At 40.7% G+C, this 23,641-nt stretch overlaps 2 protein-coding genes across 5 annotated transcripts; both read right to left on the bottom strand.

Annotated features, from left to right (window-relative positions):
- Positions 1–1,179: 1,179 nt before the first annotated feature.
- LOC139422039 (FKBP prolyl isomerase 6) lies at positions 1,180–9,832 on the bottom strand. 2 transcript variants are annotated; one of them, XM_071173176.1, is made up of 9 exons: positions 9,755–9,832; positions 9,184–9,301; positions 7,810–7,899; positions 7,526–7,728; positions 7,132–7,251; positions 5,481–5,678; positions 4,864–4,973; positions 4,707–4,781; positions 1,180–1,438 (listed from the first exon to the last, which is right to left on the bottom strand). In XM_071173176.1, the coding sequence occupies exons 1-8, from the start codon at positions 9,824–9,826 to the stop codon at positions 4,709–4,711; spliced, it is 984 nt and encodes a 327-aa protein (XP_071029277.1). In that variant the 5' UTR covers positions 9,827–9,832; the 3' UTR covers positions 1,180–1,438; positions 4,707–4,708. The 2 variants fall into 2 exon arrangements, 1 of the variants encoding a protein (XP_071029277.1); XR_011635701.1 differs by having other exon boundaries at positions 1,278–1,438; positions 5,486–5,678.
- Positions 9,833–10,623: 791 nt separating this feature from the next.
- On the bottom strand, positions 10,624–23,641 carry LOC139423196 (E3 ubiquitin-protein ligase rififylin-like). 3 transcript variants are annotated; one of them, XM_071174924.1, is made up of 7 exons: positions 22,415–22,573; positions 20,625–20,803; positions 16,761–16,898; positions 16,102–16,407; positions 15,590–15,800; positions 15,328–15,351; positions 10,624–15,058 (listed from the first exon to the last, which is right to left on the bottom strand). In XM_071174924.1, exons 2-7 carry the CDS (start codon positions 20,793–20,795, stop codon positions 14,877–14,879), a joined length of 1,032 nt encoding a protein of 343 aa, XP_071031025.1. In that variant the 5' UTR covers positions 20,796–20,803; positions 22,415–22,573; the 3' UTR covers positions 10,624–14,876. The 3 variants fall into 3 exon arrangements, with proteins under 3 accessions (XP_071031025.1, XP_071031026.1, XP_071031027.1); XM_071174925.1 differs by lacking the exon at positions 22,415–22,573 and adding an exon at positions 23,546–23,641 and having other exon boundaries at positions 10,630–15,058; XM_071174926.1 differs by lacking the exon at positions 22,415–22,573 and adding an exon at positions 17,729–17,799 and having other exon boundaries at positions 10,630–15,058; positions 20,625–20,661.

Below are 23,641 nucleotides of genomic sequence, written 5' to 3' on the forward strand. Positions count from 1 at the left end.
GAACAGCGACCACTTTAAACAAACACTGGGTGGGAGAGTTTCTCTGCTTAACACGTGGTTAAAAAGCCAAACACTTTTTTTGCTGAAGGTCTCCGACAAAGATCCTCGCTGAGGCACACTCGCTAAACACACATGGCACGCTCGCTCTTGGACGACAACGGTAGACGGAAGCCACATTGCCCGGGCGCTCTGCGGACAATCCCGCCCCACGCCCAGCCTAGCGGAACAGGTCAACATCTAGGATAAATCTCAGGTCTCATGTGGCTTCCTCCCTTTTTCCCCCTACTCCCAACTACACAGATCTGAAAACACAGGTTAAAGCAATAGAGTGGATACCCTAAAGGAATGTGCATGCACTTGTCCAGTTCTTTCACACCAGTGTAAATTAAGGAAACAAAATGAGACACTTGACGACCAGACAACCATCAACTCAAGCGCCACAGCTCTTTCCAAAACCTCCTCCGATCTTAGAAAAAGGGCCACATGTAAACTGTATTCCGGTTAAAGAAATTCCTCATCTATGGTTTCTGAAACCGCCAGGTTAATTTGGTAGATGGAGTGATAATGCTCAGCCATGGTGAATGCCCAGAGTTGTCATTCTTTCCAGTGCTTCCATACTGGGAACACTGGATGTTAACCGACAGAGCGGAGTGAACAGACTCACTGGCCACCATGGCAAGCAAGTTCTACCAATAGTAGAACCTTTTCATTTAATACAAATATATGGAAGTGTGTCTGGCTTTATGGGAGCTTCTAGAAGTACATTTTGTTGCCCCCAACACTAAATACATCATTAACTTGTGCGAGTACATGAGAGTTATGATTGAGAGCCGAATACAATCAGGCATAAGATCCAAGTATGATTTTATGAGTTTGGCTACGAGTGTCAAAACCAGGGTGATTTAATGCCGCTGTCTGCATAATGAAACAGCTAAATCAATAATTGTAACATTTAATTTGTTGAACAAGAATGCCTGAAAGCTACTCCTAGTGTGGCTGAAGAGTTTGTCAATGGTATGAAGAAATCTGACTTGTAAAACCAGCATGAGATTCCAACTGGATTCCATTCAATCCAATTCAGCTTTCCCCAGGAATACATTGTATTCATCCCTTTTCTGAGAATTGCTTGAATCACTGGGAGAATATGTTTATTCGGACAAGACAGACAAGATAACGGTATGTTTTGGAAAGAGGCTTTACTTCTTGAATATATCTCAATAAACAACCATGGCCCCTGAAAATATTGTAAGATGAACACAAAAATACATTTTTTTCACTCTCTCTTTCACTGCAGTTGGATTTGGTGTACAGAATAGCTTTCTACATTTTGGTACATTATGAACAAAAAAACTTGAAATCAAAGTGAATATATCTACATATTGTAGTGAGGCTTGTGAGAGTCTTTGGTGTTGACTTTAAGTTCCACATACACCATCACCTGCAACAGAATGAGTCCAAAATTTAGCTCCAGACACCGCTCTTTTCACACACTTCTGGAACGCAAGCAGGGCAGATCCCACCATGTGATACAGGGAGGATACCTCAGCTGAACTGGAGTGTGCTCAAGCTCTTTGAAGAGCACCCAGAGCATGTAGTTAACATGATTCCCGAATTACCCTCTGAAGCCTTTGATCTTAAGAGAGCGCTGCCACTTGAAGCTGAAAGAGCAAGCAGAGGCCTTTCTGCACTGCTGCCATTTTCTGCTGCGCCGGACATTTTATGTACAAGTGTCTGGAACATATGCATATTTATGTACCTCTGGAAAAAAACATGCTCCCGACAAATCACACTCGAGATTCAGTCTGTCATCGTGTTGAGTATAGATAACTGAAATTTCTCTTTATGTGAGCTGCCAGTGGATCTCATGTTGCATCTTCCAATTCCACATGAGCTCTCTAAGCCCATAGCACACTATCATGGCCATTACGCTTCTTAGCACCCTTAACTCACTTCTCACTAGAAGTTATTGCTGTAAATATCCATACCCTAAAAACAAGGTGGATGTCTTAGTAGTCGTCTACAACACTGAGCTATAAAATACTAAATCTGACATTGTGTTTATATATACAGTGCCTTGCGAAAGTATTCGGCCCCCTTGAACTTTGCAACCTTTTGCCACATTTCAGGCTTCAAACATAAAGATAGAAAACTGTATTTTTTTGTGAAGAATCAACAACAAGTGGGACACAATCATGAAGTGGAACGACATTTATTGGATATTTCAAACTTTAACAAATCAAAAACGAAAAAATTGGGCGTGCAAAATTATTCAGCCCCCTTAAGTTAATACTTTGTAGCGCCACCTTTTGCTGTGATTACAGCTGTAAGTCGCTTGGGGTATGTCTCTATCAGTTTTGCACATCGAGAGACTGACATTTTTTCCCATTCCTCCTTGCAAAACAGCTCGAGCTCAGTGAGGTTGGACGGAGAGCATTTGTGAACAGCAGTTTTCAGTTCTTCTGAGACTGGGACGGAGATTTGTCTTCCAACAAGACAATGATCCAAAACATAAAGCAAAATCTACAATGGAGGGCCTCCCGGGTGGCGCAGTGGTTAAGGGCGCTGTACTGCAGGCTCTGTCGTAACCGGCCGCGACCGGGAGGTCCGTGGGGCGACGCACAATTGGCCTAGCGTCGCCCGGGTTAGGGAGGGCTTGGTCGGTAGGGGTGTCCTTGTCTCATCGCGCACCAGCGACTCCTGTGGCGGGCTGGGCGCAGTGTACGCTAGCCAAGGTGGCCAGGTGCACGGTGTTTCCTCCGGCGCATTGGTGCGGCTGGCTTCCGGGTTGGATGTGCGCTGTGTTAAAGAAGCAGCGGCTTGGTTGGTTGTGTATCGGAGGACGCATGACTTTCAACCTTCGTCTCTCCCGAGCCCGTACGGGAGTTGTAGCGATGAGACAAGATAGTAGCTACTACAACAATTGGATACTACGAAATTGGGGAGAAAAAGGGGTAAAAAATTCTAAAAAAAAAAACAAACAAAAAAAAATCTACAATGGAATGGTTCAAAAATAAACATATCCAGGTGTTAGAATGGCCAAGTCAAAGTCCAGACCTGAATCCAATCGAGAATCTGTGGAAAGAACTGAAAACTGCTGTTCACAAATGCTCTCCATCCAACCTCACTGAGCTCGAGCTGTTTTGCAAGGAGGAATGGGAAAAAATGTCAGTCTCTCGATGTGCAAAACTGACATACCCCAAGCGACTTACAGCTGTAATCGCAGCAAAAGGTGGCGCTACAAAGTATTAACTTAAGGGGGCTGAATAATTTTGCACGCCCAATTTTTTAGTTTTTGATTTGTTAAAAAAGTTTGAAATATCCAATAAATGTCGTTCCACTTGTTGTTGATTCTTCACAAAAAAATACAGTTTTATATCTTTATGTTTGAAGCCTGAAATGTGGCAAAAGGTCGCAAAGTTCAAGGGGGCCGAATACTTTCGCAAGGCACTGTACACACACACACACACACATAAACACACACACTGTTCAAAAGGTTGGGGTCACTTAGAAATGTCCTTGTTTTTGAAAGAAAAGCACATTTTTCGTCCTTTAAAATAACATCAAATTGATCAGAAATACAGCGTAGACATTGTTAATGTTGTAAATGACTATTGTAGCTGGTATTGTCTGATTTTTAAAAGAATATCTTCATAAAAAAGGGTTTTCTAATGATCAATTAGCCTTTTAAAATTATAAACTTGGATTAGCTAACACAACGTGCCATTGGAACACAGGAGTGATGGTTGCTGATAATGGGCTTCTGCACGCCTATGTAGATATTCCATTAAAAAAAATCTGCAATTTCCAGCTACAATAGTCATTTACAACATTAACAATGTCTACACTGTATTTTCAAAAACAAGCACATTTCTAAGTGATCCCAAACTTTTAAATGGTAGTATAAATATATAAAAATATATATATTAAATATACACTATCATTCAAAAGTTTGGGGTCACTTAGAAATGTGCTTGTTTTTGAAAGACATCAAATTGATCATATATATATATATATATGATCAATTTGATGTCTTTCAAAAACAAGCACATTTCTAAGTGACCCCAAACTTTTGAATGGTAGTGTATATATATATATATATATATATATATATATATATATATATATATATTAGGGTTTTAGTTTTTGTTTCTGGGTTTCATGTTGTGGTGGGGGTAATTCAGCTTGGACGCACAGTGAATATCTATCGTGCATGATCAGATACATGATCAGATACATGATCAGGATAGAATTCCAATGCAATACAGGGCATGTCCAAGGCATTTCTACCAACCAACACACGCTACTGAAAATCACTCAAAATGATACAAATCAAATTCAAATATATTGCCCTAAAGCCTGTAATAATGGTCACCTAGTTTCATTAAAAATAGACAAACTGTATACAGTCAGGAACATGGAAATATGACAATACAAATATGACATTAAAACCCACTAGATTGGGTTGTCTTAGATGTGCACATAAGGAACATTATCTCTCACTAAAACGGAGTGAAAAGGGGCAACTATGTAAACTGGATACCAATAGTAAGATATGTACTGTATGTAGGAATCAATCAATCAATGCTTTTGGATTGCATTGTTCCTACAGCGCCCTCCTGCGGCTAGCACAGGAATAACTACCACAGAGTGGAAACGGATGGATGCATTTACATGACAAAGGACACACTCGCTAACAAACATGTCACCTTCACTTCTTCACAAAGTCAGCAAACATCTTGGAGCACAGCTCTTTCTCTTTGTCCAAACAGTCCTTGTAGTGTCTGCAAAAATAACAATATTTTAGTTGAGTCATATGTGTTGCAAGAGGGAAAAAAACAATGAATGTCAGGACTATTATCTTACATGGCAAGCTTCCTCAGGAGATTGTTGATGTCGACGTCAAAAGGTTTGTTGGCCTGAGCCATCGTGAGGTAATCCTGGGCTTTCTCAAAGTCAAACAACTCCAAATAGGCCTGAGGAAAACCCTCTGGTTGAAACATCTGCAGGAAGATCTCAATTGCATACACCATCGTACTCTCTCCTTGTCTCCTTCTCAAAAACCCATTGGAGGAGAAGGTAAGAGGGGCGGGACCTCTGGCTTTCTCCTCCAATGGGTTTTGAGAATGAGACAAGGAGAGAGGACGCTAGGAGAATATAATTGAGATCTTCCCTGTGACTGATTCTTTCCACAAGTGAGCTTTCGCCAAACATGCAAAACTCAAATGTGTGAAAAAAGGAACATATACGTTTTAGGATCATTATGAGACGCTATTAATGCAATGGTTATCCATTAAACATATGGTCATACTAAATGCACCACCTGAAAGATTTATTTTCTTACTAAATAAAGATAACATGTGTGGATCCCCTTCAGCTCACCTATATTTCATATCCAAAGGCCAAACCATGATGCCAAAAACAATCACATATATGGTAGGCACACACATGAATATAAATTCACCCCGCCCTGAGGGTCTGACCTGACCACAGCGGAACAGGGCCTTGGTGTTGTTGGGGTCGATCTTCAGGGCCTTGAGGCCATACTCCAGGGCTTTCAGGGGCCTGTCCAGGCGGAGCTGGGTCAACGACAGGTTGAGGTAGATGGGCAGCTGCCCCGCCACAATGCTCCTCTTCTCCTCCTCACCCTCCGCCTTCCGATTCCCCAGCAGAGTGACCGCCTGGCCAGACATATGGAGAGGTTATACAGTTGAAGTCGTAAGTTTACATACACTTAAGTTGGAGTCATTAAAACTCATTTTTCAACCCCTCCACATATTTCTTGTTAACAAACTATAGTTTTGGCAAGTCGGTTAGGACATCTACTGTGTGCATGACAATAGTAATTTTTCCAACAATTGTTTACAGACATATTATTTCACTGTATCACAATTCCAGTGGGTCAGAAGTTTACATACACCAAGTTGACTGTGCCTTTAAACGGCTTCGAAAATTCCAGAAAACTATGACATGGCTTTAGAAGCTTCTGATAGGCTAATTGACATCATTTGACATAGATTGTTCTTTTTGGGGAAATTTCCTCTGGTCTGATGAAACAAAAATAGAACTGTTTGGCCATAATGCCCATCGTTGTTTGGAGGAAAAAGGGGAGGCTTGCAAGCCGAAGAACACCATCCCAACCGTGAAGCACGGGGGTGGCAGCATCATTTGTGGGGGTGCTTTGCTGCAGTAGGGACTGGTGCACCTCAGAAAATAGATGGCATCATGAGGGAGGAAAATTATGTGGATATATTGAAGTAACATCTCAAGACATCAGTCAGGAAGTTAAAGCTTGGTTGCAAATGGGTCTTCCAAATGGACAATGACCCCAAGCATACTTCCAAAGTTGTGGCAAAAAGGCTTAAGGGCAACAAAGTCAAGGTATTGGATTGGCCATCACAAAGCCCTGACCTCGATCCTATAGAACATTTGTGGGCAGAACTGAAAAAGTGTGTGCGAGCAAGGAGGCCAACAAACCTGACTCAGTTACACCAGCTCTGTCAGGAGGAATGGGCCAAAATTCACCCAACTTATTGTGGGAAGCTTGTGGAAGGCTACCTGAAACATTTGACCCAAGTTAAACAATTTAAAGGCAATGCTACTAAATACTAATATATGCAAACTTCTGACCCACTGGGAATGTGATGAAAGAAATAAATCACTCTACTATTATTCTGACATTTCATTCTTAAAATAAAGTGGTGATCCTAACTGACCTAAGACATGGAATTTTTACTAGGATTAAATGCCAGGAATTGTGAAAAACTGAGTTTAAATGTATTTGGCTAAGGTGTACGTAAACTTCTGACTTCAACTGTACGTATACATCAATACGTAGAAAGTTATTCACACGTACACTTCTACGTAGACACAGTAGTGCGTGTACACACTAAACGCACTCATACACACAACAGTGTGCTTGTCAAATTTCACACACACGGCAGTGTGCTTATGAAACTCAACACTTATGACAGGGAACCAAAACTTAAGCGTCACCATCACCCCTCTCATTCATTCACATACATGGAAAGTTGAAGTGATGCTTCATCATAAAATAATGCTGAAACTAAAATGAAGGGGCTCATTCGAGGACATAACATTTAGGACGTGACTGATGCGTTTTTCTGACGCTACCTGCTTGTAGCGATCTTTGGCGTCCTCGAAGCGACTGTGGTTGAAGCAGCGGTTGCCAAAGCTGCGCTCTGTGTCGACCACGTTGAGGAGCATGGACAGAGGAGCCGTGTTCTGCTCCTCCTGGCGGAAGAGAGGGGTTTGGGAGCGGCAGCCAACAAAGTCACAACTAATCCCCAGTAAGCAGAGATGCATGACCTGAAATAGTCCCTTCAGTAAAATTGTACAACCGCAACATGTTTCTGCATCTCTATTTAACCCAATAACATATCTTAGCTCCTTCCACGAGGTAGATTGACCTTATCTGTTACAAAAAAATTCCCTGGTCCTGGAGGTTATCGCCACCAACTTTGAGAGATACCGCCCTGACTAAATAAAAGGCTCCTAGTGTCCTCACCGGACTCATTGCGAAGAACTCATCCACTTCGGCCGAGTCGAGGAAGTCGAGGACCTGCACCTCGTAGAGCACAGTGGCTACAGGAGGAATGAGTGGAGGGCAGCCCATCGCTCCATAGGCGTACTCAGGCAGGAAGAGAAAGCGAGAGAACTCTCCCTTCCTCATGGTCAGAATACCAAGCTCAAGGCCACACAGAGTCACGTCTGTAAGGTAAGGTGTATTAATTGTTTATGAAGCCACATATGAAAACCAGTTATCTCCGAGTGCCATAGGCTACAGCTTACCTCTTCCAAGCTTCATCATTCGAGGGTACTTCAGATGGCTGGTGGTCTCAAATGGTCGGTCAGAGTACTCCAAAAATCCAGAGAAATGGACTGAAGGAATATTAACAGGGGTTCAAATCAGCACAAAAAACATGTGGTGTGTCCCTAAGGTGTGATTGATTGCATTTTGTCCCAATAAATATGCAATACTTTTCTAATAGCTTTAAGCTACATTGTAACGTAGGGGTTTACAACCTTTTCTAGCATGAGGCCTTCATTGAAAAAATTAAACATGTTGCGAGCCAGAAAAATAATTCTAGCTGTCAAAGAAGCACATTGTTCTTCTCTCCCCTGCAACTCTTCCCCCGGTCAGTAGTTGACATGAGAATGTACTGCACTGTTTTCCCAAATTATGTTCTCTCAGTTGTATCTTTCCAGGTTTTAGATACTTCGATTTTTAATCTCAAAATGTAAAAATTTCATAGAGAAACAACAAAATGAAATATTCTGAGTCTGTGTCAATTGCTAAATCACATCAGAATACTACTTTTTTTAGGTCTGGAATAAAACTAACAAATATATTTCTCAGTGTAATTCCCCTTTAATTGTGCATCAAGCAAGTGAGAAATGTGCCGGTCTAGAGAAGGTTCTGTACTGCTGCTGCTCATTTCATGGCAAAGTTAATAATAGATACAAATGATATACTTCCTCATGATGTACACTCCCATTCAAAAGTTTGGGGTCACTTAGAATTTCCTTGTTTTTGAAATAAACAATGTCTACACTGTATTTCTGATAAATGTGATGTTACTTTAATGGACAAAAAAAGTGCTTTTCTTTCAAAAACAAGGACATTTCTAAGTGACCCCAAACTTTTGAATGGTAGTGTACTTCTGCCAGGTTAGCATGCATTTAATTGAGAAGGTTTTGGAGATAGTATTTCTGTCAACCCACAAGATGGTTATCACATCAAATGGATACACACAGAGTGACAGAGAAATGTGCGCACCACACAGACAGAAGGGGGCATAATTGCTGGAAATTAATTGTCAGATATTGGGTTAGGTTTGGCTTTTTAAGCCAATAGTGGCTAACCGGGGTGGGATAATGTCAATGTTGCATTGATCAGATCAGGGTTTCCCAAACACGGTCATGCCCCCCCCCCCCCCCCAGCTTTGATTATTTGAATCAGCTGTGTAGCACTAGGGCAAACCCCCTGGATTAGATAGTAGCTGGGAGCTTGAAGTGTCTGATACTGGTCAAATTGCATATACTTTCAGAATTGTTTGGCAAGCTACTCATAGGTGGGCTGCGAGCTACTGGTAGCTCACGATTGACCTCTTGGAGACCCCTGTTGTAAGGGAACCTAAAGAAAGGAGTATTATATGAAGGTACTTGACACAGATGAATCTCTTGGCACTGGTGGGCCTTCTCCAGGTTGGACCACTTCCTTCAGGATCCCTCCATCGCCCAAGATGTCCTGCATCTGCTGGCTGAGGCGGTGGAAAGGGCTCTGACAACAATAGACACAAGTTTTAAAGTTAACACCATCCCTGACCCTTAGTTGATTGTTTTCAACCCTTCAAAAAAAAAAGGGCACAAAAAAACGAGTTGTCAAAACACCGTTTTATATATTAGATAAATAGCTAGTTGAAAATAAATTCTGCAAGGTGGCACATGGAGCAAAAATAATTTGCGTGACAGAGATCAAGCTCGCAAGGCTGGCTAGTCTTTGCTAGTTAGCTTGCTAGCGAGAAATCTGTGTGCGTAGTTTTCTATACATTTATTTAATACAACTTAAAGTGTAGCCAATCCTCAATAGATTGGTATATACAACCTCCCTATTGGTGTGAAGTTTAGCAAATAACTGTTAACATGTTGAGATCACATGATGTCGCTAACTCGCTGGTGATAACTAGCCATAGCCATATTTTGACACTGGCTAGCCTCCCATTCATCTCTTTACCGGAGTATGTGCCAGCGCGTGGGGATCCAAAAACTGCTGAATTCTGGTCGACAGTCCGTTCGCTGACATCATTTCATCGAAAGATGATTGCAAATTTCAATTACACTGTGCTAGCATTTAACTCTATAAATAATTTGGGTAGCTTGCAGGGACAGATTTCCCACAACGAATGTTGCCAGAGGGTCATTAGGGTCACCCCACGTGAGGCGCAACAGAGATTCTGGTCACAGATTTTCTAAACCCAGAGGCGTAACATCCTATGACTTCCGGGAACTTTTGCGAAGCAGACCAGGCTTGATTTTGGGGTTTGAGAAGTCAAGAATTTTTAAAAAAATCTTCCTTAGTTGTTAATTGTCTTGAAATCTAATGGCACAACCTATACTAGTAGTTGAACATGGTTTTACTCCAACCTGGTGAAATTACAAACTGACACGTTTGCGTTGTCGTCAAAAACAACTTTAGAATGGAGTGACGTTGATTTGATGGCCTGCATATGTACAGTTCGGTGCGAGACTTTTAGACCAGATGACGTGATTCTACGCATAAATTTAGCTTGCCAACGTCGCCGTGATTCGCCTACAAGTGTGATCTGGGATTTCTTCAAACTTTACTGTCTTTGTTCTGGATTTCCTCTTTGGGTGCACTGAAGCATTGCTATACGGAATCATTGGGATGTCACCTCATTGAAGTTGACAGATTTAGTGCAGGGAGGGACATCCCAAGGATCACTGACCTTTTGACATTATTCAATCACAACCAGAAACCTATTAAGCGGTTGACATCTCCTTTTGCACAATTTTTCTTTTTAGAGGTTTTTCATAGGCTTAATCATAGTCTATGGTCATAGAAAATCCCAATGTACAAATGGAGTTTATAAGTCTGTTGGGGTACTTTATTATATCTTTATCAATATAAAAAATGTCCAACAAAATATATGCACAAGAACATCAATATGTTTAATACATTTTCAAAAATATAGGTTTTTCTGATTTATAAATCCTATTAGCTTCCATTGTAGTTAAGAACTGATCCAGCATTTAGCTCATTTAGCCAATTCTACTGAATACATATTTAAACTACAACAAAGGCAATAGTCCATGCTAGTAATTTGACAAATGTACAACACGCTCAATAATATTTTAAATGATACTGTCGCATGGGATTATTATATACAATTTCACAGTTGTTGAACAAAGTTAAATCATCAGAGTATACGAAACACAAATAATTCTCCACACATACAGTTATGAGTCATTCCAAGTGTTTTCAAACTGCCTTTTGTCAGAGCAGTCTCCCCCCCCCCCCCCCCCCAAAAAAAAAACACATGCAAATCTTTCCATTAAAGTTGAACTTCATATGCTAATAATGACTCTTTTCCCCCTGGGGTGGAATAGTGCAGACTAATTTCCGTGTTCTTATCTAATAACTAGTGGAGGTGTTGTTAATCACCTTTAGCACAACTCTCCATAGCAAGGCATTTGCCAAAATTATAACTCACTGTTAAAGAATCACAGATATGATAGATTGTCTGATTTTTCTAAACACGTCCAACATTTCACAATAGTAGATTGATTAGTCTTCCAAATACCAAAACACCTCAATTTTAAAGTCACCAATAACAAATTGATATTAATATCTAGGTCCTCAGACAGCAATAAGAACTACAGGACTCTCGTGGCAGACTAGGGACACCAACATCCCACACACGCATGACATTAAGGTTTTATCTTGTGCCTTTTAAGGCCATTGAAATACCATCAGGGAGAAGGCAATATTTAGAAGACATTTCTTTAAATATTCTAATTAGTCATCTGCTACACAGTTCATATACTGTTATTAAAGGCCCAGTGCAGTCAAAAACATGATATTACTTTGTTTTATATATACGCATTTCCACAATGAGGTTGGAATAATACTGTGTGAAAATTATAACCCTTTTAGTGTAAGAGCTGTCTGAAAAAAACACATGAAGTTTTAGCCTGTTTTGGTGGGAGTTTTGGCCTTCCATGGTGTCATCACCATGGGGTAAATTAGTTAAGTTCCAAACCTCTGCCAATAATAACATTTTCAATTTTCCCCTCCCCACTCATACCTCTCCCAGAGTCCTAGCAAAATTCTTGCTTGAGAAATTGCTCTTTGCTAAGAAGCTATTTTTATTTATTTTAGACAATTTTAAATGAAAACAATCAGTCAGGTACTTAATTGTTACCCGGAAATGATTTGATAGAGATCAAACACATCTACACTGAACCTCTATCAGACCTTGCCTTTAAATCAGGTACTCAAGGAGCATTACACATGTTCATGGGCTATAGTATATGTGGAAAATTTTAGCTTTCTTGGTTGAAGAGTGTTCTGTTAAGGTACATTCTACTGTTTGGAATGTTTAGATCTTGGGTTGGGTTTCGCTAAATGTATACACACGTTTTCACATGCACAGAAAACACTCCTCAGAGAGAACTGACTTGACTGACGGCCTGGCTTGTATAAACTGATGTCCAGGATAAAAACAAGATGGGTGACGAGATGTTTGTGAAAAGATCCAGAGCTAGTCTCACGACACTGACATATCTTGTTTCACCTGCTCTCCACAAACTACATGAGATGATTCATATTGTTCTTGCATGATATTAGCATAGTTATTGACAAAAGACATATCAAACGGACTAGTGTAAAATCTATTTGCGATATTGGCAATTTGGCAGTCACAGTAAGAAATGGTTTTGTTATTGTAAACAACTTAAACCAGTTACATTCAGTTCAGGCAGACCAAGTATCTGGGATAAACTGAGTCTATCCCAGTGGATACGCATTCCCTAAAACAGACACATTAATTAGTATAAGTGCATTTTCCTCATGATCAGTTTTATGGTACATTCATTAGCTATAAAACAAGATATACAGTAGAAAGACCATTTAAACGCAAACCATTATGTTTCTCTATAATTTTAAAACATGTTCCATAAAAAGTTGCAGAGGGCTGCCAAACCATTTCAATTCCAGGCAATTTGAGAAATGCACTGAAATAAAATTGCCTCTAATTTCATATAAATTCAATCTCAATCCATTTACCAAATTGCCTAGAGTTGGAATAGAATTAACCAAGATCCTCCTTAAAGCTAGAATCCTTAGTTGCTACAACCATTTAATGAATGATATATACCCATTGATTCTTGAAGATTATAACGTATAAATACCTCATGAGCTTAGTTTAACTTGTCATACCCCATGAGAATCCAAAATATAAGCTTGTTTTACTTCAATTTGTATAAACAATGTAAATCTAAACAAACACTGTATAGCCTTAAAACATGGTTAAAACTATAACTTTGATATCATGGATGGTCAGTCCTTAGCTCTGTCTATGAATCTGAGAGTGGTTCCATTTCTCCATGTCCATCCCTCAGCTTTATACTGAAACAGAGGCGGGTGGCTCTTTGTTATTGTTTCAATTATCAATTCTAGCTTTTAAAAACACCCCCACAAACAAAGTACATTTGCAGAAAACTGATTTGTTTTTAACTAGTAGATATATTTAATCAACTCGTCATTAGGAAATGAGTGTATTCAGTGCACTACGTCAGCTAAGTTAATGAGCACTCTGTTCTGGGGCACTTGCTGATAAGAGAGAGGTGGTGAGAGCCTTGGAATGGAGACATTCTGCTAACGAGGTCAGTTCTCTTTACCCCAAAACTCATTTGGGGTAAGGTCATGGAACCAACTTCAAACAATTTATGACCCACAGAGAATAAAAAAGAAACTGCATATCTACTGTGTAGGGTTTACATTTCAGAAAAAAATCCCCATTGTGGCTCATTTAAAGAACTATTAACTATTACCGTCAAGTCAATGCGTGTTCTGTTCCAGTTTTGATACAATATCTGCAAGTTAAAAGGGTAATTTGACCATAAAAGGGCGAATGAAGCCAAGCATTATCCCCTCCTTGACCCTCCTCAAGTACTTTCAGTGAGCTACAAGCAGACTCTTGTGTTTAAAGGGCTGTTTCCACTCCTAAGATGCTATGTTCAACCACCACACAGATGTGTCTGAAGGATCGCCAATAAGACAGATAAGGCCTGGGTTCTATGCTTAGCAAGTGCACTGCAACCTAAAGATAGCTCTCTGGACCACAAAACCAATTAACAGAACAGCTGGTTTGCAGGTACTGAACTTTAAGTGTGACAATTGGAGGGCGCAAAACAGACTTTACCACTTCAAGTACTCCGTGCTGCACTTAATGCACCAATTTTACAACTACTGCATTGCATGCATCAAATATTAGCACGTTCATATCCAAGCCTTGCTTGGGGCGATAAGGTTTGAAATAAACGGTTTTGGATATTTTGGTCTCGACACACACCGCTTACTTGCACTGTCAAAATGGGGCCCTGAGTGTTGCTTCCATTGGTCAAATAGCACCATTTTGGCCATTCTGTTTTGTTACGAGTGTTGTTAATCACTAGTCAAATAGCACCATTCTGGCCACTCTGTTTTGCTATTGATATGCATAACAGAGTAGCCTAACATGTTCCCTCTCTTACCAAGATTCAGCATTTCATTCATTGCTAGAACAAATACGTTTTTTTTATATTCATTGCTTGTTAGTCGATGCCCTCTCTAGTAAGGCCCTGTGTTTCTCAGCTATGGAACGCAGTTGTTTCCCCGTGCACACAAATGCAAAGACAGAAAAATGCAATATAACCTTGCCTGTGTGTGGGGTTGAAATAAACATGATCTCTACCCAATAACCTCAGAATTTGAAAAGGTACTGCTGCCCTCCCATGCAAAGTGCCAATATAGTTTGGTGTCTGACTGGCACCAATGTGAATACATGATACCTAACTCTTTTGAACAACAAAGTTATTGTACTGAAATATTGAGGTCTTGTAAAATGCTGAAAGTGTAGAAACAATAGGTTCAGGTGGAGTAGAAAAACAGAGAACCCAGAAAAGTGGAGGCAGGTTATTTCTCTGGAATGCCAGCAAGAGGAAGACTGATTGAATGAGTGAGAGTGTGCATTACAGAGGAGTGTATTCTTGTAAAATATGCCATCTCTGAGCAGTGGTGGCAGCAATGCCATGTTGTCCTTGGTATCCACTGTGTCCCTCGTTGTGGACATGCATCAGGACCTGAAGACGTGCACCGCCCGTACCACGTACTGTCTGCAGATGGGGCACTCGCTCATGCGCTTGCCACACTTGCTGCAGGTGACCATGTGGCCACACTCCAGCAGCACACAGTCAATGGGAGAGTCCATGCAGATCCGACAGAGGTTCTCCTCCTGGCTCTTGGGAGCTGCAGGGTCTATGGCACAACGACATGGAAAAGAGGAGAGGTCTCTATTGAGTGTGGTCTAAATAACTCTATTTGGGTCATCTTTCACAGTTTTATATTTGGCAGGTTGCCCATAACAGGTTACATTTAAGCAGTGTGGGACCAAATTGTTACTACGGATCAATGGTATGATTTACATAAACTTCAAGTGTTCCTCAAATTGCGTTCCAGCCCTTTGGCAGTAAAATGGTTTTCATCACCGATTCTCTTGTCTTTTGAACTTGAAACAAGACCCTTACCTTCTTCATTTTTTGTATTTGAAACTGGAAAAAAGAAACAAAGAATTGAACTGATATTAATTTTTAAAAATCCAGGATAAAATTCCACATCATCCCCAGATATAATACAGTATATGCCATTTAGCAGACACTTACAGTAGCCTATAGTGAGTGCATATTTTTTAATACATGTGACCCCAGCGGGAAATGGCATCCACATCCCTGGGATTGCTAGCACTTTTACCAAATGAGCCTCACATGACCACATCCTGGAAATGCTCACCTAGGTTCTGAAGGTCCTTCTGGTCGTTGTAGAGGCGGGTGACCCTCTCCATCAGCTCCCACTTCTCGCAGCAGCCTTTGTAGTTGACAAAGTTGCGGGCCAAGATCTCCTTGAGCTGGCGCACGCTCAGGCCCTCGATATCCTCCACGCGGCTCAGGTCAGACAGAGAGGCTCTGCGGCCGGGCATCAGGGTCTCCTCGCTGTCCGATGACTGCAGGAACAGGACAACCATGGAGGTGGGTCAGAATAGTAATGTGTATTTTGTCTGGTCTCTTTTACTTTTGTCTGGCCCGTGTATATTTTTTCCACATCTTTGAGTTTGTCAACAACAGTGGTATGCTACATTTTAAAACAGGGAATTAAAAAAATAATCATAATAACATTGCATTTTGTGTGGTCTCTGGATGTCTCTGCTGCTGTCTGACATCGATTATCCTCTTGGTGGTCGTAGGCATCCCTCCATCTAACAGCTACTGATTCATCAATCCCAAAACCTTGAACTTAGTGTTTACCTCTTCATCCTCATCCTCCTCCTCTTCTTCTTCCTCATCCGAGATCTGCTCTGATTCTGCCTCAGGGGCTGATTGTTCTGGCTGCTCTGGGCTCAATGTGTCGGGGCTGGTAGGGCCCTGTGTCTGGGGAGGGGACGGTGTGTCTGGGGAGGGGACATTGTTGTGAGCCCCGGGCTGGGAGGACACAGTCTCACTGCTGGTGCTGGGGGTCTGCTGGCCCAAGACCAGCTCAACCAGCTCCTCCTTTTCCCGGCATGTCTGGGTGGGCACCTCGTGCAGGTGGAGGTAGTCACGCAGCTCCCGCACCTAGTTTTTGGGGTTATTGTTGAATTTCATCTGACACACACTATTTATATTTTTCCTACTCCTCTTGTGTAATAAAATAAACTCAACTACATTACCATGTTTATAATGCAGTTACTAATGTACTCATGTAACATCATGACAACAACTTAATACAATTTGATAATTGTAATTAAAATTGTAATTAAAGTGTTATTACACAGATAAGAGTAATAGAATGAAAAGTGTTACTGCTTTAGCTTTCACCTGACTTAGCCACAATATATGTAGTTTGATATGTAGCTTAACCCATTGCATGTGTCCTTGTTTATTTTCCATTCAAATTTTTAAAAAATACAAAAAGAAAAGCAGCACACCTTGAGTCTCATCAACTGGGCGCGGTCGAAGAGGGTTCCGTGAAATCGCTGACATGTGTGGCAGAGGCGCGGGCGTGGCGGCTCCAGCTGCACCGAGCAGCGGCCACAGAAGTTCTTCTTGCAGTCCACACAGACATGCTGGGGTAGGGAGAAAGGAGGACAAGAGGGTGAGGGTGAAACTCTTACCAAGAAATGAACGGTCACTGAAAGAATAACACTCCGTGTGTGTGTGCGCCACACAGCCTTTTGTTCCAGCTGAGCACTAGACTAGAACCTTTTTGTTGAGAAGTTGAATCAAAAGTGTTCGCCAAAGATGCGGTAAAGAGGTCAATGGACCTTGACCAAAACAATAGAAATGACATGGAAACGCATGGCGGAAAGATGCCATGGGGGAAAAGATCCCGAATCTTCTGATTGTCCCCTCCAACAAAATTAGCCAACATTTAGGCTATTGTTATACAGTGTGAATTACACATACTACGTTGATGTAAAAATCAAAGTACAATGCTTGTCAATACCAATACATGTTCATGTCATCGTCACCAATCAACTGCATTGCCGTTAAATACAACTTTGACTACCACCACCAATCTCTATGCTAGCTATGCTACCAGCTTATACGAACGGGACTTAGCATTTAGCAGTCACTTCTTCTAAACCTGAAAATGGACTACTTCAAAATGTTATGCAGCGAAAACAGCCAATATATCCAAATAAAATTTAGTAACCACATTGTGGGCCTGTTACAACACATCAATCATGACGGATTTGACGAATATTCACTTTGTTAGATGAGATTTGTCGAATGTGTGCCAATCCGGCGTCCTCCTGTCCCCCACGGTCTGCGGTCCATTACCTCTTTACCGCATCTATACTGTACTAAAAACTATTCAAAAACTTCTCGCAAAAATAACTGTCACCTCTGGCCCACAGCTCTTGGCAAATTTATAGCAAAGATGAGATCTTACCTCCATGTAAACTGGTGATGTAAGTAGGGCTGACCCCAATTAGTCGACTGGTAGATCGTTTGGTCGATAGGCTGTTGGTCGACCGAGATTGTTTTTGTCAAGCAGTAGCAAATATATATAAAACATTTTATGGCACGAGACACCTGTCGGATTCGCGCCCATCTCAGTGAACTAATCCATTGCGGAGGCCGCAGGAATGGCACAGTCCAAGAAGAAGGGGAGTGTGGCTAAAATGCACAACACAAGTATCTCACCCGCCAATTTGTGCACGTAAAACAGATCTGCCTGATGAGATCTTATACAGCTGTGTCTGTCCCGAGCTCACTGGTGCAGTAAATTCTGAGTGCCCAAAATATTTTATACAATGTTCCAAGTTTGCTAGCAAGAGCTTCAGGCTGGACACAACTAGTTGATACAATGTTTCAAGTTCGTTGCAGACAGGCCATGTGTAGCCAATGTGATTTATAGGATATTTATTTTTATCAAGATATTTTCTACCTGCAGGCTGCAATGTTTTTATTTGTTGGCTTTATGTAGGCTATTTTTACATAGTTGGCATTGGCAATACTTTTAGGTTTGTATCATTGTCATTTAGAACTTTGATTAACCACATGACAATGATTTTGAGATTCAAAGGCGTTATAAATTAAATGAAACTGTTCCACAAAAATGTGCATATGAAAAACATAAGTGGCAAGCAGTTCGGTAGAAATTTGTAAGATAAATTGGCATTCCACATGATTAAGGTTGCCGACTCCTCGTGTAGCCTATTACCGGCAACTTGAAGATAGTAATGGCAGAATCTACGAAAGCCAGCAGGAGGAGGATAGTCATTTTTCTCTTCATCTCTGGCTCCCTCTTGAGTAATTTGTGTCTTATTTCATCAAACAGCATCAGACAAGAATATAGTTGATTTTATTAAAAAACATAGGGTGTGTATAAATATATATAAAAATGCACGTTCCAAAATGTCGAAAGAACAGAAGACTTTCGGGAGACCAAGATCCCCCCCAGTCAGGACAGCCCTAGATATAAGTACAGTAATAACAAGCAAATAAACACGTGGCTGTTGTTTACTTCGCAGATGAGATTGTGTGTGGCAACTGGCAGGCAAACATGTCAGGAGGGCAAGGCCTGTTGGACGAGAAAAACCCAACCTATACTACCGTTCAAAAGTTTGGGGTCACTTAGAAATGTCCTTGTTTTTTAAAGAAAAGCTAATTTTTTGTCCAATAAAATCACATCAAATTGATCATAAATACAGTGTAGACATTGTTAATGTTGTAAATTACTATTGTAGCTGGAAACGGCTGAACCATCACTCCTGTGTTCCAATGGTACGTTGTGTTAGCTAATCCAAGTTTATCATTTTAAAAGGCTAATTGATCATTAGAAAACCCTTTTGCAATTATGTTAGCACAGCTGAAAACTGTTGTTCTGATTAAAGAAGCAATAAAACTGGCCTTCTTTAGACCAGTTGAGTATCTGGAGCATCAGCATTTGTGGGTTCGATTACAGGCTCAAAATGGCCAGAAACAAAGACCTTTCTTCTGAAACTCGTCAGTCCATTCTTGTTCTGATAAAAGAAGGCTATTCCATGTGAGAAATTGCCAAGAAACTGAAGATCTTGTACAACGCTGTGAACTACTCCCTTCACAGAGCAGCGCAAACTGGCTCTAAACAGTATAGAAAGAGGAGTGGGAGGCCCCGGTGCACAACTGAGCAAGAGGACAAATATATTAGAGTGTCTAGATTGAGAAACAGACGCCTCACAAGTCCTCAACTGGCAGCTTCATTAAATAGTACCCGCAAAAAACACCAGTCTCAACGTCAACAGTGAAGAGGCGACTCTGGGATGCTGGCCTTCTAGGCAGAGTTCCTCTGTCCAGTGTCTGTGTTATTTTGATCATCTTAATCTTTTATTGGCCAGTCTGAGATATGGCTTTTTCTTTGCAACTCTGCCGAGGCCAGCATCCCGGAGTCGCCTCTTCACTGTTGACGTTGAGACTGGTGTTTTGCGGGTACTATTAATTTCTCAGAACAAGAATTGACTGACGAGTTTCAGACGAAAGTTATTTGTTTCTGGCCATTTTTAGCCTGTAATCAAACCCACAAATGCTGATGCTCCAGATACTCAACTGGTCTAAAGAAGGCCAGTTTTATTGCTTCTTTAAATCAGATCAACAGTTTTCAGCTGTGCTCACACAATTGCAAAAGGGTTTTCTAATGATCAATGAGCCTTTTAAAATTATAAACTTGGATTAGCTAACACAACGTGACATTGGAACACAGGAGTGATGGTTGCTGATAATGGGCCTCTGCACGCCTATGTAGATATTCCATGAACAAAATATCAGCCGTTTCCAGCTACAAAAGTAATTTGCAACATTAACAATGTCTACACTGTACTTCTGATCAATCTGATGTTATGTTAAATGGACAATTTTTTAAAATGTTCTTTCAAAAACAAGGATATTTCTAAGTGAGCCCAAACTTTTGAACTGTAGTGTACATCTGTTAGTGATTTAAACAGCCCTTAACTTCCTGCTTTGATTGATTCAGAAATACAGCCACTATTGTAGAAGTGTCGACTAGTGCTGTATTTGACAATCCAGAATGTGAGCATCACTGTGTTCTAAGACTGACTAATACAGGCCCAGTTACTGATATAGTGAATCTGTGAATCATAAAAGTCTAAATTCTAGTAATTCTGTTGACAAGCAAATCTGTTACTTTGGAGTCTGTAGCAGCTTATCTGTATCAAATCCTCTTGGGTCTATGCTGTTCCAGAGTTTCAAGTCACACTCTGCTACCCACATTTCAGATGAGAGCTGGCCAGCAGGCCCTCCTTTACAATATTAATCAGGCTGTTACCCATTGGTTCAGTGCCTCTTACCTTTATAGCGATGGTGTCAAAATGGCCTCCGCAGGCCTTGCACAAAAGTTCGGGAGAGATCGGGGATTGGCTGTTGCCCGAGTTTGTGTAGGCCTGGCGCCATGAGCTGCCGTTTTCTTCCACTGTGGCGGTAGGTTCCAAACAGGACCAGCTACAACAGGATGTCCACATGCTCCTGCCTGTTCACACAAAATACATACCCAGGAAATTACATCACTTTCTCATGGAATTAAAATCTTAATTCTAATTCTACCGACTTACATCACAAAGGATGCCTAATAGGGAAATTGAATTGCAGAATAGTGTAGCATTGCTTTCAGATTAATTATGTAGATGTGTACATACTGTAATCCCATTCTGTATTACCTGAAATGTTTTTATTTGGAACAATCAACATTGAAAGGGCAATATTTCACGCTCTAAATAAATAATATAATCAAACCCAAGATTATAAAGACTTTGTATTACATTCATTTTGCTGCAATCAAGTGCCGGAGATTCTATCAGTGGTGCACAGGGGAATGATTGTACTCAAATAGGACAGAGCCAAGAAACCTTCAGCCATCATTTCAAATTGTTAAGTAAAGCACAACCTGAAATGAATTAAATGAAAACAACTGATAGTCTTTGGACTTTAATTCACCGAAAAAACTCACAATTTCAACAACTCTTAGCTACATTCAGAGCTGTTTCCATTATGGCCTATAATTTGCTCCTACGCTCGGACTGAATCACAGTAGGAGCAAACAGGAACAAATGTATGATCAGATCAGTGGCGAACTGAGTTCAGGAACAATGAGAGTGCTGTGTGTCATTGTTATCAGGGCTAGAATTATGCATGCCTGATACTCTCCCTCAGTTAAAAGGGGCCAAATGGGGAAGTTAGAAAATCGAGACTTCTTAACTGTTAAAACGTATGTGTGAGGAGAGTGAATGCTGATAGCTACATTTTATACTGTATGTATAGGCTTGGAAAAATAACAAATGTATCTTTCATATTAGTGAGAAATCAAATGTTTTTTAAGGTTAAATTACTACACATCTTTATAGGGTTAGGATTCCCACAAGGCCATATCTCCATGTCATTTCACTTGTTTACGAAAGACAGACCGTAGGCCTAGGCAGCCACCGGTGTTAATTAGCTATCTAGTTTGCTCTGAACACCTGCGTGTAAGGGTAACTGGGAAGGAAGAGTACTTCTACACATGGAGGCACATATAGCTTGTGGATCTGTGCAAAACTGCTACAATAAGTATATTTTTATTTTAAAGATTATTTCTTGCTGATATGAAAGATACGGGGCATATCAGCATGTTTCGAAAACCGATTTGAACGCGATGATTATCGTTCTAAACATTAAAACACAATATCAGAATTGTAGTTCACATGAAGCCAACAGTGGGCGAATGTAACCGCTGAAAACCCTACACACGGAGAAGGGTTTTCGATAGCTATTGTAGTTGAATCCTACAGTATGTTTTCATTTAAAAAAAAACTTTGGTCCATGCCTCTAACTTAATCATAGATCATACTATTGATATTGTGTTAACTTAATTCCACTTCCTGGATTTTATTTACAACCCTTACTAGCCGTATTTGATTGTAACGCTAAAACGTCGGTAGAAGTTACGGTGATGCGCCTGCAGTTTCTGTTTCTGGCAATAGTTTGAAGTTCTATTCCTGATATGAAAATGCTGCATGTTGCTTACCAACTGAACTGTAACAATGTATCAACTCCGTGTCTCTCTAAAAGAAACCTGTCGACAAGTTTATTACATGAAAAGTCTTACCTGTCGACAGGTAGGCCTACGCACAGAAAATTTTTGTGTGGCCTATTTAGAAAAGTCTACGAGAAATGCAGGCTACCAAGAGACTTTTCTGTAACAGCAAACTCCAGGAAGAACCCGACACAGCAACATTCCCCAGCGCTTCCACTCCCCGCCTAGCCTATCATCGCCTCCTGTTGCCAACCTCGCAAGAAGCACACGCCCCGTATTTGAAATTGTACCCAAAAAAAGTACAGTAGCAGCGCACCTGTGAGTCACAAACTAGTCTGTCTAGTAGTGCTTAGGAATTGTGAAATGGTGGTCTCTGATTAGTGTCATGGTGGATCAGGGCAAAAAATAAAGTCAATTAAATAAACATTTTTCATGCTCAGAATTTTTATTTTTGTAGACTATCATTATTTTAAAGCAATTAATGCGTCATGATGTATTGAAATCGTCATACATTCACGTAATGAATAATGCGGGGTATTCTGTTGTACATGGCATCTTATTGAGAGAAACTCAAATTAAATATTCTAAAAACACAACAATGAATAGGCAGGCCTATTGGCTGTCTTCCCTAGCCTATTTTCTAAATACAATAGGCTACTTCTCTCCCACGTAGGATCGATGTAGGCTAAATGTACTGTACAATGGGTGTTGACTTAATACAATCTATAACAATTGCTGTTTTAATTATACTACAATGTGCCTGCGTAGTGGTGACGCCTACAATAACTTGGACAGTGGTGAGTAGGCATAGCCCTCCTAAAGCGCACATTGCAAAATGGAAATCAAACCATCATCAGTTGATTTTTTTTCCTCCAAAATAATAGATACATAAGTGCGTACACAATAGAGAGATACGTCGTCTACATTGAACTATCCCTGTGTATGACGCAAGGGCGTGTGATCGTCTCTTTAGGAATGGTCCTGATGCTGCATGATGTTTCATTCCACCCAGCCATTTCGAATGGGATATCCCAGATCATTGCCAAAAGCATGGGACAAAAATTAGGGGTGGCATCTTTGAACAATATAGGGGGTATGCCTCCATTTTGTGATGATTTGACATCATGCAACAACTAACTGAGATTTTGACATTCCTCACTCTAACTGGCTTGACAGATCGTAGTGATGCGCAAGCGATCTTACCTGGGTGACCCGGAGCAAATCCTCTTTGTAACAGCCATCTCGTATTGCTGAGTTCAGTTTGGCATCAATGTTGAATCAATCACACACATGCGATGT

Source organism: Oncorhynchus clarkii, chromosome 12 (assembly GCF_045791955.1).
Source record: "Oncorhynchus clarkii lewisi isolate Uvic-CL-2024 chromosome 12, UVic_Ocla_1.0, whole genome shotgun sequence".
Lineage (NCBI taxonomy): Eukaryota > Metazoa > Chordata > Actinopteri > Salmoniformes > Salmonidae > Oncorhynchus > Oncorhynchus clarkii.